This window comes from Notolepis coatsorum (assembly GCF_963971535.1).
Source record: "Notolepis coatsorum genome assembly, chromosome: 3".
In the NCBI taxonomy this organism is placed as follows: domain Eukaryota; kingdom Metazoa; phylum Chordata; class Actinopteri; order Aulopiformes; family Paralepididae; genus Notolepis; species Notolepis coatsorum.
The window spans coordinates 49339761-49352918 of record NC_140167.1 but is presented as its reverse complement, the minus strand read 5'-3'; the positions used below and the strand labels follow the sequence as shown (position 1 = coordinate 49352918).

The 13158-nt window shown below is 44.3% G+C and overlaps 1 protein-coding gene across 1 annotated transcript in view; it reads right to left on the bottom strand.

The window, feature by feature from the left end:
- Positions 1 to 13158, bottom strand: part of begain (brain-enriched guanylate kinase-associated) — a gene marked incomplete at both ends in the record, with an annotated part of 160226 nt that overhangs the window by 142034 nt on the left and 5034 nt on the right. Inside the window, 2 exons of the mRNA XM_084309756.1 lie at positions 1851 to 1917; positions 5200 to 5361. Of these exons, the coding sequence (XP_084165882.1) occupies positions 1851 to 1917; positions 5200 to 5361 (229 nt within the window). The remainder of the gene's footprint in view (positions 1 to 1850; positions 1918 to 5199; positions 5362 to 13158) is intronic.

The window sequence follows — 13158 nt, the reverse complement described above, 5'->3', positions numbered from 1 at the left end:
GAGGGCCTAAACTTAACCAGTTGGAAACCAGGCGTACAGTAATAAAATTAGCAATCAACCAATCAATCAATTCAATAGGCCATGCTCACTTAAAACAGCGCAACACCCAGCTCTCTCTCAGTCTGACTCTCCTCCGCCGTTGCAGACAGGAGTGTGTGTGTGTGTGTGTGTGTGTGTATGTGAATGTGTATGTGTATGTGTATGTGTATGTGTATGTGTATGTGTGTGTGTGTGTGTGTGTGTGTGTGTGTGTGTGTGTGTGTGTGTGTGTGTGTGTGTGTGTGTGTGTGTGTGTGGGTGGGTGGGTGTGCCAGACAGTGTGAGAGTGAGCTCTGCAGTCAGGGGGAAGGAAGAAATTTTTTAAAAATAAATTGCAAATAATCAATCAATCCGCAATTTTTCTTTTGTTCTACAATGACTCATGACCCATCAATTACATCATCCAACATTGTTTAAAGGACTAAGACATTCGCCGTGACAGAATCACTTTATATTTAGTCGTTATGACGCTATCAACATATCCATTTGTTAAAGATTATTGTCCGCCATCTTGTTTTTTCCGAGAAATCCGAACGGCGGAGTGATGTGATTCGGTTGTGGGCGGGTCCTGGGACCAGGAGCGTGGATTGTGACAGATACATACGTGTAAATGGACTGTTTCAGCCAATCAGAATCGAGAAATTTGCATGCCGTTGTATAAAAGTTAATAGATATCATATCCGATATCACCGTACGTGTACATGTCTGTCAGCCTGTCACGTATTTCTCCCATAACACGCTTCGCTCGGCTATTTTTCCACATTTCATGGGGGTGTTTCATGACCATATATGGTTAATTACGGGCGGTGCTATATGCAAATACTTAAAATCGTGCACGAGCATGGAGCGTAGAACTTAATGGTATTTATCAACACGGAGTGTGCGTACGACCCGTGTACGCACGTGTGATGAATCCCGATTTTTCTGTGCGTACACACATTCTAAATTCTGTGCTTAAGAACAAAAATAGAACACTTTCTAAGAATTGATGATAAATGAGGGCCCTGGTGTAGTTACATTTTCTTCTCAATCAGAAAAGGACAAAGGGCAAAGATCCACAATTGAAATTCCCATTATAATGCCTCAACAGCGACACCCGCAGGCGAGAGGAGAAAGGACAGTCTGAGCTGTGGCCAGGGGAAGATGTCCTCCCTTGCCAATCAACCACCAGAATAAAATAATTACCTTATATATAGCCAATCACCATGCAGGATGACAAAATAAGGTTACCTCCTGTCAACTCCACTATTTGCTAGCAAGCAAGCACAGTTTATGAACAACAAACAGAATGAAACTGTTAACAAAACTGTGTGTGTGTGTGTGTGTGTGTGTGTGTGTGTGTGTGTGTGTGTGTGTGTGTGTGTGTGTGTGTGTGTGTGTGTGTGTGTGTGTGTGTGTGTGTGTGTGTGTGTGTGTGTGTGTGTGTGTGTGTGTGTGTGTTCCCCCCCAGATAATAGCAAAAACAGTCCTTGATGATATGTACAGTACAGTAGTGGAGATGGTTACACAGTTGCCATATGTAGGCTACATAACCTTTACTATCTGACATCTGTATGTAGCCTAATTATGTTTGTTATACTGTATATATATCCATATATTTTATTTGTATGTCATTGCATTGGTGTATAGTTGTGCCAATAATGTTAAATTTGCCTTCTGGGACCATAAAGTTATATATCTTTCCAAATGCATTCCCTCACTTTTCCATTTACAGTGAAGTTTACTTGACCTTGTCCTCCTCAACCTTTTGAGCCTCCAGCCACCACTGAAAGTCAGGATATTATTGAAGTGTTGAGCAGTAGGTCTCTTACCGTCCTGTGCATCTTGTCCTCCAGGTCCTGGTTGATCCTCTGAAGGGCTTCATAACTACTCTGGATCCTACAAGAAAGGAGGAATGATTCCCTGTGAAAAAGCTCTGGAATGTCCAAGAAAAACAAACACAAATGATGACTCAGGGTGTGATGCTGTCTGTAAATCTGAATAAACACAAGTAATCTGGCAAAAAGAAAAATAGAAACCAGGACATCCACAGAATCTCTCATTCTCAATGGGGATGTGAAATCCAAAGTATCGACCAGGATTGGAAGATCATTGGGGGGATAAATCTGGCGCGCTGGAATGCTGTTAAAGGGTTTCTGATATGCTTCAGAGTCAGACCCCGCAGCAGCAGAGTGCAATAACTAAATATTCATAGAGACGGTTTCACCTCTGCAACATAAACATTCTAAAGTGGACTGCATTTGATTTGCTGTCAGTCGTTGATATTAGAAAACACTGCAACAGGATATCAACCACAGTGCAAACTGTTCCCTATAGCAACACAATTCCAACCCTCTACCGATCAAACTGAATTAGAATTTGAGTTATCTTTAGGAAACACTGGTAGACATACACCATCATCATCAGAAATAAGGATGTCTCATTACTGAGTAGAGCTGCAGCTGGTCACCTTGTTTCCTTTCCTTTCCTCATTTCCTCCTTCCTTCCTTCTATCTCTCAGTCACTGTCCGTTCCACCCTTCCTCTGGTAGGCGTCCAGTACATTAGTGAGGCTTAATGGAATAAGCTCTCCTCTTGCACCTCGTCTCTCTTAAATCATTATAGGTGTGTTATCCTGTGTGTTATTATCACTTGTTCCAGGCTTCAGAGGGTGTGGATAAACTCTGGAATTTATGGTCACATTAACTAGACATAATGGAGAGCAGGCAGCAGGATACATAAAACCGAGACTTATCATAAAACAAAGACCTAACAGAGATATGATGGGCCAGATATATGGGGGGGGGGGGGGGGGGGGTGAAGCTACACAGTAATAAGGATAGTTCACTTTGAGATTTACACCTACACAAAATATGCACACACTGTTAACACAGTGTGCACACAATATGTGCTATTATGGTTCTTCAGAGTCTCTTTGGCTGTAATTGTATTGTAATTGGTATAACAAAGAACCTTTTTCTGTAACCCTTTGGTTCCATACAGCATATTTTTTTTTATGTATGGAGGGGTTCTATTTGGCACAAAAATATCCGACAGGTGCTAAAGTGGTTTGACGTAGCATCAACAGAATATTCCACTATGAATCACCTAGTAGAATAACCTTTATTATTTGAATAGAACCTTAAAGGAGCTATAGGCGCGCCCCAGTGGCGAACCACATAACTCGCTGAGTCGCGGCACGGCCGACCCGGGTTCGATTACCGAACCCGTCGTTATTTGTCGAATGTCTTCCCCCCACTCTGTCTCCCGTTTCACCTCTCTCTCTCTACTGGACTGCCCAGTAGAATAAAGCGATAAACGCTAAAAGGCTATAGGCCCTAGCCATATTTTCAGAAAATTCGCCTAAAAGTATAGATTCAAGATTCAAGAGGTTTATTCATCACATACATACATATAGTGAAATGAAGGAGACATAATAGTAAAGTAAATGGAAGATTGCTCCACTTCTACAAGGTTAATTTGCATGTTCTTGGTATCTAGGGAAATCTATGGACCTCAGTGTCAGAAATATTGTGTCTGTTACTATGCTTGAGTAAATTGTAATGAACCAAAGGAGAATATAAATTATTATTATATATATTTTTTTTTTCATCTTTGACTGTGAATAACACCATGCTAACATGGACCAGACATGAAAAATTCCATATTGTGGCCAAGTCATACATCTATATATATCGGACCAAATCTCTTTCCAATCTGGATTTAGTACCACCAGGGGCCCCTGACAGGGCAGCAAATACTGTGAATGAAATCTACTGTAGCTCCGCCATTCTTCACCAGATTGAGATGCCTTTTTTTTTACATTCACAAAAGGTAAAGAAACAATATACGTTGTATTTTAAGGCAATAATGTTCAGGTTTGTTCTACCGGCCGTGAGATATAATCATGAAAATAAAGTTCAAAAATAATTTTCCTCCAGCTTAGACAAGAGGCTGGTATGAGCTTGGTAGTGTAGTTTTATGACATTTCGATGTCCATCGAAAGCCCTGTGTCTTTCTTAGGACTACAAACATGAATGACGGCGTAATTTCCTCGCATCTATATCCACCGGTTTCTGATGTAATGCACGGAGAATTCTATAAACTCATATTTCGCTCATAATTCGACAATGCCCTTCCCGGTCGTGTGAATAGTTTCGACCACAAATGTTTGTTTCCGCGTTCGAGTTTTGCGCTCTGATTGGCCAGGTTATGTGACATGTGCGCCATTCGTGGGACAGCAAGTTCTGCGCCTATTTCCGGGTCTAACAGCCTGCAAACTACCTGCCGTTCTATCGCCATGCTCTAAGACAAACTCTAACCTTAACCAACTTCAAAAGAGTGCCTAAGCTTAACGGTCGAAAGAAGGGCAGGCGTTCTATCGCCATGCTCTAATGCCACGTTCACGTTACGTGGGAAGAAGCGGAAGAACCAGAGGACATCTCGTTGCTACAACTAGGAAGCCTTCACGCGTTGACTCGATGAAACGCCCACATCCATACTTCTGCAATTCGTGACGTGAAGTGGGAGATATCGGGGTCTATAAAAAAATCCCATATGTCCTAGTAGGAATTACCACTAGGAGGCTGACGTGAATGGTTTTTCCCAGTCGGAAGCTGGTTCTTCCGCTTCTTCCCACGTAACGTGAACGCGGCATAAGACAAACTCTAACCTTAACCAACTTCGAACAAGCGCCTATATGCTTAACCAGTGTAGAAACTTGCGGTCCCACGATTGGGCGTACATGTCACATGACCAGAAATGACCTGGCCAATCAGAGACGCGGAAACAAACATTTGTTGTCTAAAGTATTCAGGCTTCCCGGTCCCATCAGAACACATGTAGGACGCCTCCAAGGCCACTCCCTGCTAGGTAGTTAGCATGCCTTTGTGTATGTGCACAACTGTTTTGGGCATAATAAGCACACACGTCACTAGAGGGTTTTCTTTAGACAGCTTACTTGTTCCAATCATTTGACTCAGTCGTTCGTTTTTACTGGATGTCGTTGTTTTAGCTCCTGCCCCTTACTGGAACAACAGATTTCTTTAAATTTTGGTGTCAAACTTCTTGTTTTTCTGAGTACTATTGATTACTGTCAAGATATAAGAATAAATCTAAAACGTTGCCAAAAATCTGCTGCAACCTTTTGATCCTTTAAAATAGAACCTTAAAATGTGTATACCTGCGCAATTTGTCCGTGAACTTCTCCAGCTCCTCCTGAGCGCGGCGCAACTCCGTCTCCAGGTACTGGCGGGTTGAGTCGAACTCCGTCTCCACCATCTCTAGCTTGTGGGTGGTGTAAGACAGACGCTTGCGGAGATCGTCCTTGTGGTCTTGGATGGAGCTGAGACAGACAAGTCAGCGGGGAGACAACATTAGAACATTCAGCGCCAGAGGGAAAGGAGAGCGTCATGACAGCGATTATACTTTTATTATCAAAGTTTCTCAGCTTTATCAGAGCAGAGCGGAGGGAGAGAGAGAGAGAGAGAGAGAGAGAGAGAGAGAGAGAGAGAGAGAGAGAGAGAGAGAGAGAGAGAGAGAGAGAGAGAGAGAGAGAGAGAGAGAGAGAGAGAGAGAGAGAGAGAGAGAGAGAGAGAGAGAGAGAGAGGAGGATGAAGTGTACTGTAGCTGGAGTTGAATTCAATATGGAGTGAAAGGTCAGGTAAAAGGCAGGGAGGCCGATGGGGAAGAAGTAGGAATGGATGGAGGAGGAATACAAATGATTTCCCATTGACAGCCAGAGAGCAGAGAGAGAGAGAGGGGCGGTCCCCCTGTGCTGTGATGGTGAATTCCATTACACACCTCTCCTACTGTCAAATCCCAGGAAAGGAAAGAACAGGGAAGAATTTCCTCACCCAGACACAGTTCCATGGAAGATTCATTCATGTCCGTATAGCGGGAAAATACAGTGTAAATGAATGGCATAGTAGGGTTCATGTGTAAATGATTTGTATACTTGGTGTGGCTGAGTGTGTGTCTGTGTAGGGCAAGAGATAAAAGAGAGAGAGAGAGAGAGAGAGAGAGAGAGAGAGAGAGAGAGAGAGAGAGAGAGAGAGAGAGAGAGAGAGAGAGAGAGAGAGAGAGAGAGAGAGAGAGAGAGAGAGAGAGAGCACAACAGTATTATCTCAACCACAGCAATGTAGCTGAGGGAGAGAAAACAGTATATGGGTCATAGCTACATGCACGTGTAACAGTGGATATGAAAATACAATGGCAGGCCGCAGGTGGTGTGACAGAGGGGATGGTTGAGGGAACGAGAGGCTGGCGTGCATGTGTGTGTCTATTTTTTTAATTTAAATTTTTTACAATATGTTTATTGGTATTTTTCTTTTTTTTATCAGTTTTACAGCATCAGTTCAACAATTCAACATCAGTACAAAAATAAATGCTGCCAACTCCCCCTCTCCTCCCCTTCACCCCGAGTTACAGAAAAATAGATACAAATTAACCCCCCTGAAAGAAATAAAAAATGTATATAAACAAAAAGAAAACCTCAAGACCAGACCGCGTGTATACCTTCCGCAACGGAATTCGGTTTCCGGGTTCCTCTGATTGGCCGCGACCGCCACGTGACCCGCCCCCCTATCCAGCGCTGCCGCTGCCACGCGCGGCAGAGCGAGCGGCCGCGGACTCGCTCGCTTCCTCAATTTATACGCATGGAAGTATTGACTGAATGAATGAATGAATGAATGAATGAAAACTTTATTTAACAGATTGCAGAATGGGTACAATACAGTACGGCTCAATACACACAATTGTTAAGGGGATGCAGACCTGAGAAAGACGTTTGTCTTGTTTACATCAGGGTCCCCCATTTTCAATTCATATAGAATGACTACGCCGTAACAAATCATTAAAAAAATATACCGTTAATTGGAATATGTTGTGCCTTTACACATATGTTGGATTATGTAATTGGTTTGTCATGACAAACAAATAAAAAAAATTGCGATTTACCCGCTGGCTACAACAACACACTGGATAGGGGGGCGGGTCACGTGGCGGTCGCGGCCAATCAGAGGAACCCGGAAACCGAATTCCGTTGCGGAAGGTATACACGCGACCAGACCCCCTCCCCCAGACTAGGACCTCAACAAAATAAAAAATAAACGTTTTTTGTTTTATTAATTTTTTTACACAACTTGAGAACTTAGTAAGCCCAGCTACACCTGTCTGAGCAGGTGCCCATACTTCTATACCAAACAAATAAATATCTAACGGTACATGTTTTCTCTTCAAAGAGCAAATAATAACATTTACAGTATCATCCATTGCAATATATACCCATCAGAAAGACAAAAGCGAGCAAAAAAAAGCGGGCATTCTTCGTACATGGCATCAGTGTGTGTGTGTGTGTGTGTGTGTGTGTGTGTGTGTGTGTGTGTGTGTGTGTGTGTGTGTGTGTGTGTGTGTGTGTGTGTGTGTGTGTGTGTGTGTGTGAGTGTGTGTGTGTGTGTGTGTGTGTGTGTGTGTGTGTGTGTGTGTGTGTGTGTGTGTGTGTGTGTGTGTGTGTGTGAATATTGTATCCAGTGTATACCAAGGTTCATTTATCCAAGTTATCTGTGGGCAGCAGCTCACAGAACCGATTGCACTGAAGGTGGGAATAAAAACTGGCTGTCCCTGGAGTGCCGTGAACTTCATCCTAGCACTCAACCAGTGGATGAAGTGGATTTACCAGTGCGCTCCTCTGCATGTCCGATCCCCAAATCCTGTTCAGGGATACGCGGACGACGTGCAGGTGTCATCACGACAGGAAGATGTCATCATTAACATGCTGGCACGCACTGATGAGTTCCTCCAGTGGTCAGGGCTGGAGGTGAAGCAAGCCAAGTGCGCCGTACTCCATGAGCGCCGCAGTGGAGGCAACCGCTGGTATAAGGCCAAGAACGACAAGCCCCCCTCCTTTCTTGTAATGGGCCAACCCATCAAGGTGTATTCCCGTAATGAGACCTACCCATACCTTGGCCACAGGTTTAACATCGCTGGAGAGTGGGGGGAGCAGGTCGAGGAGCTCACTACAGAGTTTCTCCATCGTCTACACCTGATTGACCTGTCCCCCCTCCCCGTCATCATGAAGTTCCAGGCTGTGAGAGAGGTGGCTCTGGCTAAAATCCAACACCTTTTTGCCAATGTACACATCCCTCTCAAGGCACTGAGAGAAATGACAAACAAAACTGTTCAGCTGGTCAGAAAGTGGGTAGGCCTCAACACACACTCCACACGGGGCATGATCTTTCTCCCATGTGGAGAGGGAGGGCTGGGAGTCCCCAATGTCGAGTGGACCTACATAGCCACCAGGCTAGCCCACCTGCTCCACATGCTTAACAATGATGATGTCACCGTCAGAGAAATGGCCAGGGCCTCTCTCCTGCTGGATCTACGCAGAAGGAAGATCCCCCTGGCCACCGCAGACCAGAATAACTTCCTCGGCTTCAGGAAGAAAGACTCTGGGAAACTGGACTCTCGGGCCAAGGGCTTCGGGGTCTGGTCTGACTGGCCAGATCTCAATGACCTCTGCAACCAGACTGGAGTTCAGCTGAAATGGACAAGACCCACCAACACACAGACTGAAGTCCCTGTCTCTGATGAACTTATCACAGACCCCTGTGTGGTTGTGAAGGCCAACATCACAACACCGCAGGAAGAGACTGTCGAACTGCACAGAGACTCTGCAAGGAGGGTTCTGCTTAGCATGAAGCAGTCTGAGATCAGGCAGCACTGGTGTGGACTCAGACTACAGGGAAAGCTAGCTTGTTTGGAGTTTGCTGACCACTCAGTCTCACACTCAGTGTATAAGAACGCCGCTGTTGGTGAGGATGTTTTAAAATTTACCATCAAAGCAAGACTGCAGGTATTACCCACTCAATACAATCTGTCCACTTGGTATCCTCAAACTCACAGTCCATTCTGTTTAAACCATCAGGATTCACAACACCTAGAATCCATTGCACACATAACAAACGGATGTAATGCATGCAAACACCTGTACATCGCTCGTCATGACCGTATTGTGGACATTGTGTCTGATGCGGTACGGAACATATCACCATCTAGTACAGCAATGTACAAACATGCCAGAGTGAAACCAGAGTGGTTTGGCCTTACCAACAATGTTTTTGCTAACATACCCAATACACCGGACGTTGTTTTTGTTGACACCAGCCACGGAGAGGTGCTGGTCATAGAAGTAGGCTGTACCTTTGACCTGTACATGGACCAGGCCTTCCGGGACAAGTATATCAAATACCAACCACAGCTCAGTGTGATGGCTGACCTTGGGTATAGGTGTAGATATGGTGTACTTGTGTTCGGAAGTCTTGGCCATGTACACAAATCCACCATGACCGGTCTGAGAATTGCTGCAATGTCTAAAAGAAAAGCCAAACAAATTGCCAAATATTGCTCTGTCTCAGCTATTATTGGCAGCTTAGCCACGTGGAGAAGGAGGTGCTATGTGTACCCTTAAGTGTTCAGTGCTGCTTGGCCCCCGATACATTTGATTCCCTGTTTATGTAATATAATTTGTGGAACCAAATAAAGTATTAAAATGTGTGTGTGTGTGTGTGTGTGTGTGTGTGTGTGTGTGTGTGTGTGTGTGTGTGTGTGTGTGTGTGTGTGTGTGTGTGTGTGTGTGTGTGTGTGTGTGTGTGTGTGTGTGTGTGTGTGTGTGTGCGTGTGTGTGTGTGTGCACTTGGGGTGGGTTGACATGTGGTTGATTTTGAGATTCTGGCTCAGAGATGACAAGTAACTTAGTACCTTAGTTACTTAGTAACTAACTACCTATGTGACCGACGGCAGAATTAATGAACCCGGGTAGGACTAGCAGGACACAAAGGTCCAGTCCTAACAGCTCTGTACGGAGGGACCCTAATACAGGAATCTGGCAACAAGTCAACAAAAAAGTAAGGAGAAAATATTAATTTTCAGTGTGTTCAAACCTCTGTTTCTCTAATACATTAGCTCAAAGTGATTGCTTTAGCAACTTCAGAATATTACCTTTCAAAAGAGACCAGACTTGTGCATGTGCTATAAGTAATTAGTATAAAGCTAAACTTTGCAAAAAAGGTGTGCAAATCGGTTTTGTTTTCTGCAAAATGGGGGGTTCTCTTAAGGGGTTAAAATCATTCGTAAACAAACGTAGTGCTGAAATATACACGTTGACTGCTGTTTTGACAGGGTTAGGGTCTTTACTTTTGGCTACATTTGGAAAAAAAACACAACATGAAATAATACGTTCTGTATTGATCGATTTATGGCGTGATATAAATCTCAGCCCTGTACCGGGCCCGTTAGGCTTAGGTAAACGATCCTTTCTGATACAACCTGGACTTTCAACGTACGTCATTCAGAATGCACAGGGAGAAGAGATAGGGTTTCAGCCAGTAAGCATGTGGGAGTGAGAATTCCACTGAACGATTGATACAAAACAATACACAATGCGGAGAGGGCCAGGAGAGGAGATGGAGGCTGAGATGGAACCGTCAAGGTGTTTCCCTCAACAACCACATTCCAGGAAACCATTCAAAATAAGTCCATTATAATTATGGACTGATCCATTGGCTTGGTGGATTACCTGTTTACTCTCTCTCTCATTTTATGAAACTGCATAGATTTGAATGTAAACCAGAGCTCCTCTGTTGCACCTACACATTTCCTGGCTCAGAATTCACTATTTAATGAAGAGAAGCTACTTGAAGAGGGTGGACAGGCCGGTTGGGAAATGTGGAAAAGAAAGAAACATATTATGTGTTGTAAATTCCCCACTATTTGTTATGCTGTGTATTGTTATTTCCATTTAGGCACTTCTTTGATGGCCCAGGGGCCCTATTATTTATAGTCGAGCATTTCTCTGGACAGCCCAGGAGTCCTAATGGGTTTAAATACAGCGGCCATCTTGCCGCCCATGTGTTCCATTGCTGTCTGCTTTCCCAGTGAGAGAGTGCGTTCATGAAATAAGTAAGTCACCAATAGCCTACAAATATAGTGCCTATGGTAATGATAGATACATGTCATATGTAGCCTGCCTTTTACTTGTGTTATGTTTGGTCCATGCGGCCAATGCTAATATGCTAGATAGCATCTTTTCAGTTGTGGGCATTCTGCCAATAACTTGTGTTATGTTTGGTCCATGCGGCCAATGCTAATATGCTAGATAGCATCTTTCAGTTGTGTGCATTCCGCCGTTTACTTGTGTTATGTCTGGTCCATGCGGCCAATGCTAATATGCTAGATAGCATCTTTTCAGTTGTGGGCATTCTGCCAATTACTTGTGTTATGTTTGGTCCATGCGGCCAATGCTAATATGCTAGATAGCATCTTTCAGTTGTGTGCATTCTGCCGATTACTTGTGTTATGTTTGGTCCATGTGGCCAATGCTAATATGCTAGATAGCATCTTTGGCTGTGTGTGTTCAGGTTATGATTAATAAGTATGTACCTCTGTTAATTATTGTGTGTCCTGCTTATCTGTTGCAGAACACCACTCACTCAATCTTTGATTGCTCCATCCAGCCCTACGACCTGGATGGAAGCACTCTTGAGATATCACTCAACAACAGAATCCTTAATAAAATACGAAAGGACTGTTCTCTGCGTCTGCGTCCGCTCTCTGACCGGGGTGTGCCGTTCTGGATGAAGTGGCTCCAGCAAACCTTGCAAACAAACATTATATCTTCAATATTATGACTCATGTTAAGTATATGTGTTAATATGATTGTATGTAACTGCTTAACTGTTCCACAAGAGGGCGCTATAGGCGTAAGGAGACGCAGCTGTTGTGGTTGACGTCAGGTAAGAGGGTATAAAAGGGATTGTTCCCTCCCCCTCTGTCTCTTCCCATCTACCTCTCACAGAGAGAAGGTCTCGTGGTACTTGTGTGCAATGTAAATAAACCACGCCGGTTAAAGGCTAAAGAAGGACCTTGTTTTCATCATGACCATATTATTGTTGCTCCCCAGGTGACTCTGTCAACAGGTTATGGGCCCAGATCACGGAAGAGCAAAATAATAAGGGTAGCTAGTAGGACTGACCCCTATTAATCGATTAGTCGACTAATCGGTCGAAAGGAGCCGTAGTCGACTGGCCAACCTCTTAGTCGAATATAATATATAAAAAAAAAAAAAAAATCATTCTTTCGAAAAGAAAAGAGGCCTAGACTAATGGCACCAGGCTAACACTAATGGCACGCATACCAGAGGCTAACTGCCTAAGAAAACAGGCACAGAGGCACTAAAAGAGGATTTCACCCATCTAATGAACACACTAGACTAGACAAATATCAAGATGTATCCATCAGTGGACCAATTGCATGCTGTTGCAGAGGACAAGAAGCCTTCAGTCGACTCATTCAGACATTAAGCACCCCCACAGCCCAAATGGAATGATACAAAATAAAAAAAATTTAATTAAATCGACCAATAGTCGACTAACGGCAAATTTTGGCCAATCCTAGTCGACCATCCAAATCCTTAGTCGGGGACAGCCCTAGTAGCTAGTTAGCTGAAAGTATAGGCTAGGTTAGCAGCGGGAGCACCGCGTGACTAAGGCTAAGCTAACGGGCAGCTAAAGCTACGCTACCATCAAAAGAGGATGGCGACAAGAGGAAGGAGCAAGTGGCCCTCGTTTAATGGAAGGGCAGAAGAATACGAGCTCTGGGAAGAACGAATATTGTGCTGCATGCACGGAGTGGGGCTGAAGACAACCATCTTGACGGCCCCCATGGGAGAAGTAACGGCGGACGCGCAAGCCCAGGATACCAAGCTAAATGCTGACGCATACTGCGAGTTAGCACCACTCCTAGACGACACGAGCTTGGGGCTGATATTCCGGGACACAAAAGACAAAGGCTGAGAGGGCCTAAAAGTGTTAAGAGAACACTACATCGGCAGGGGTAGACCCCGGATTGTATCACTATATATACCGTTGACCGCGCTGAAGAAAGCGAACACAGAGACTGTGACTGAATACGTCATCAGGGCTGAACAAATCATCACGGCGCTCAAGAGTGCAGAAGCACTGAGCGATGGACTAATGATGGCGATGGTTATGAGAGGACTACCGGAGATGTATAAACCATTCACACTGCTGGTGACACACGGTTCAGCGGACATGCCGCTGGGGGAGTTCAAGGCCAAGCTGCGGAA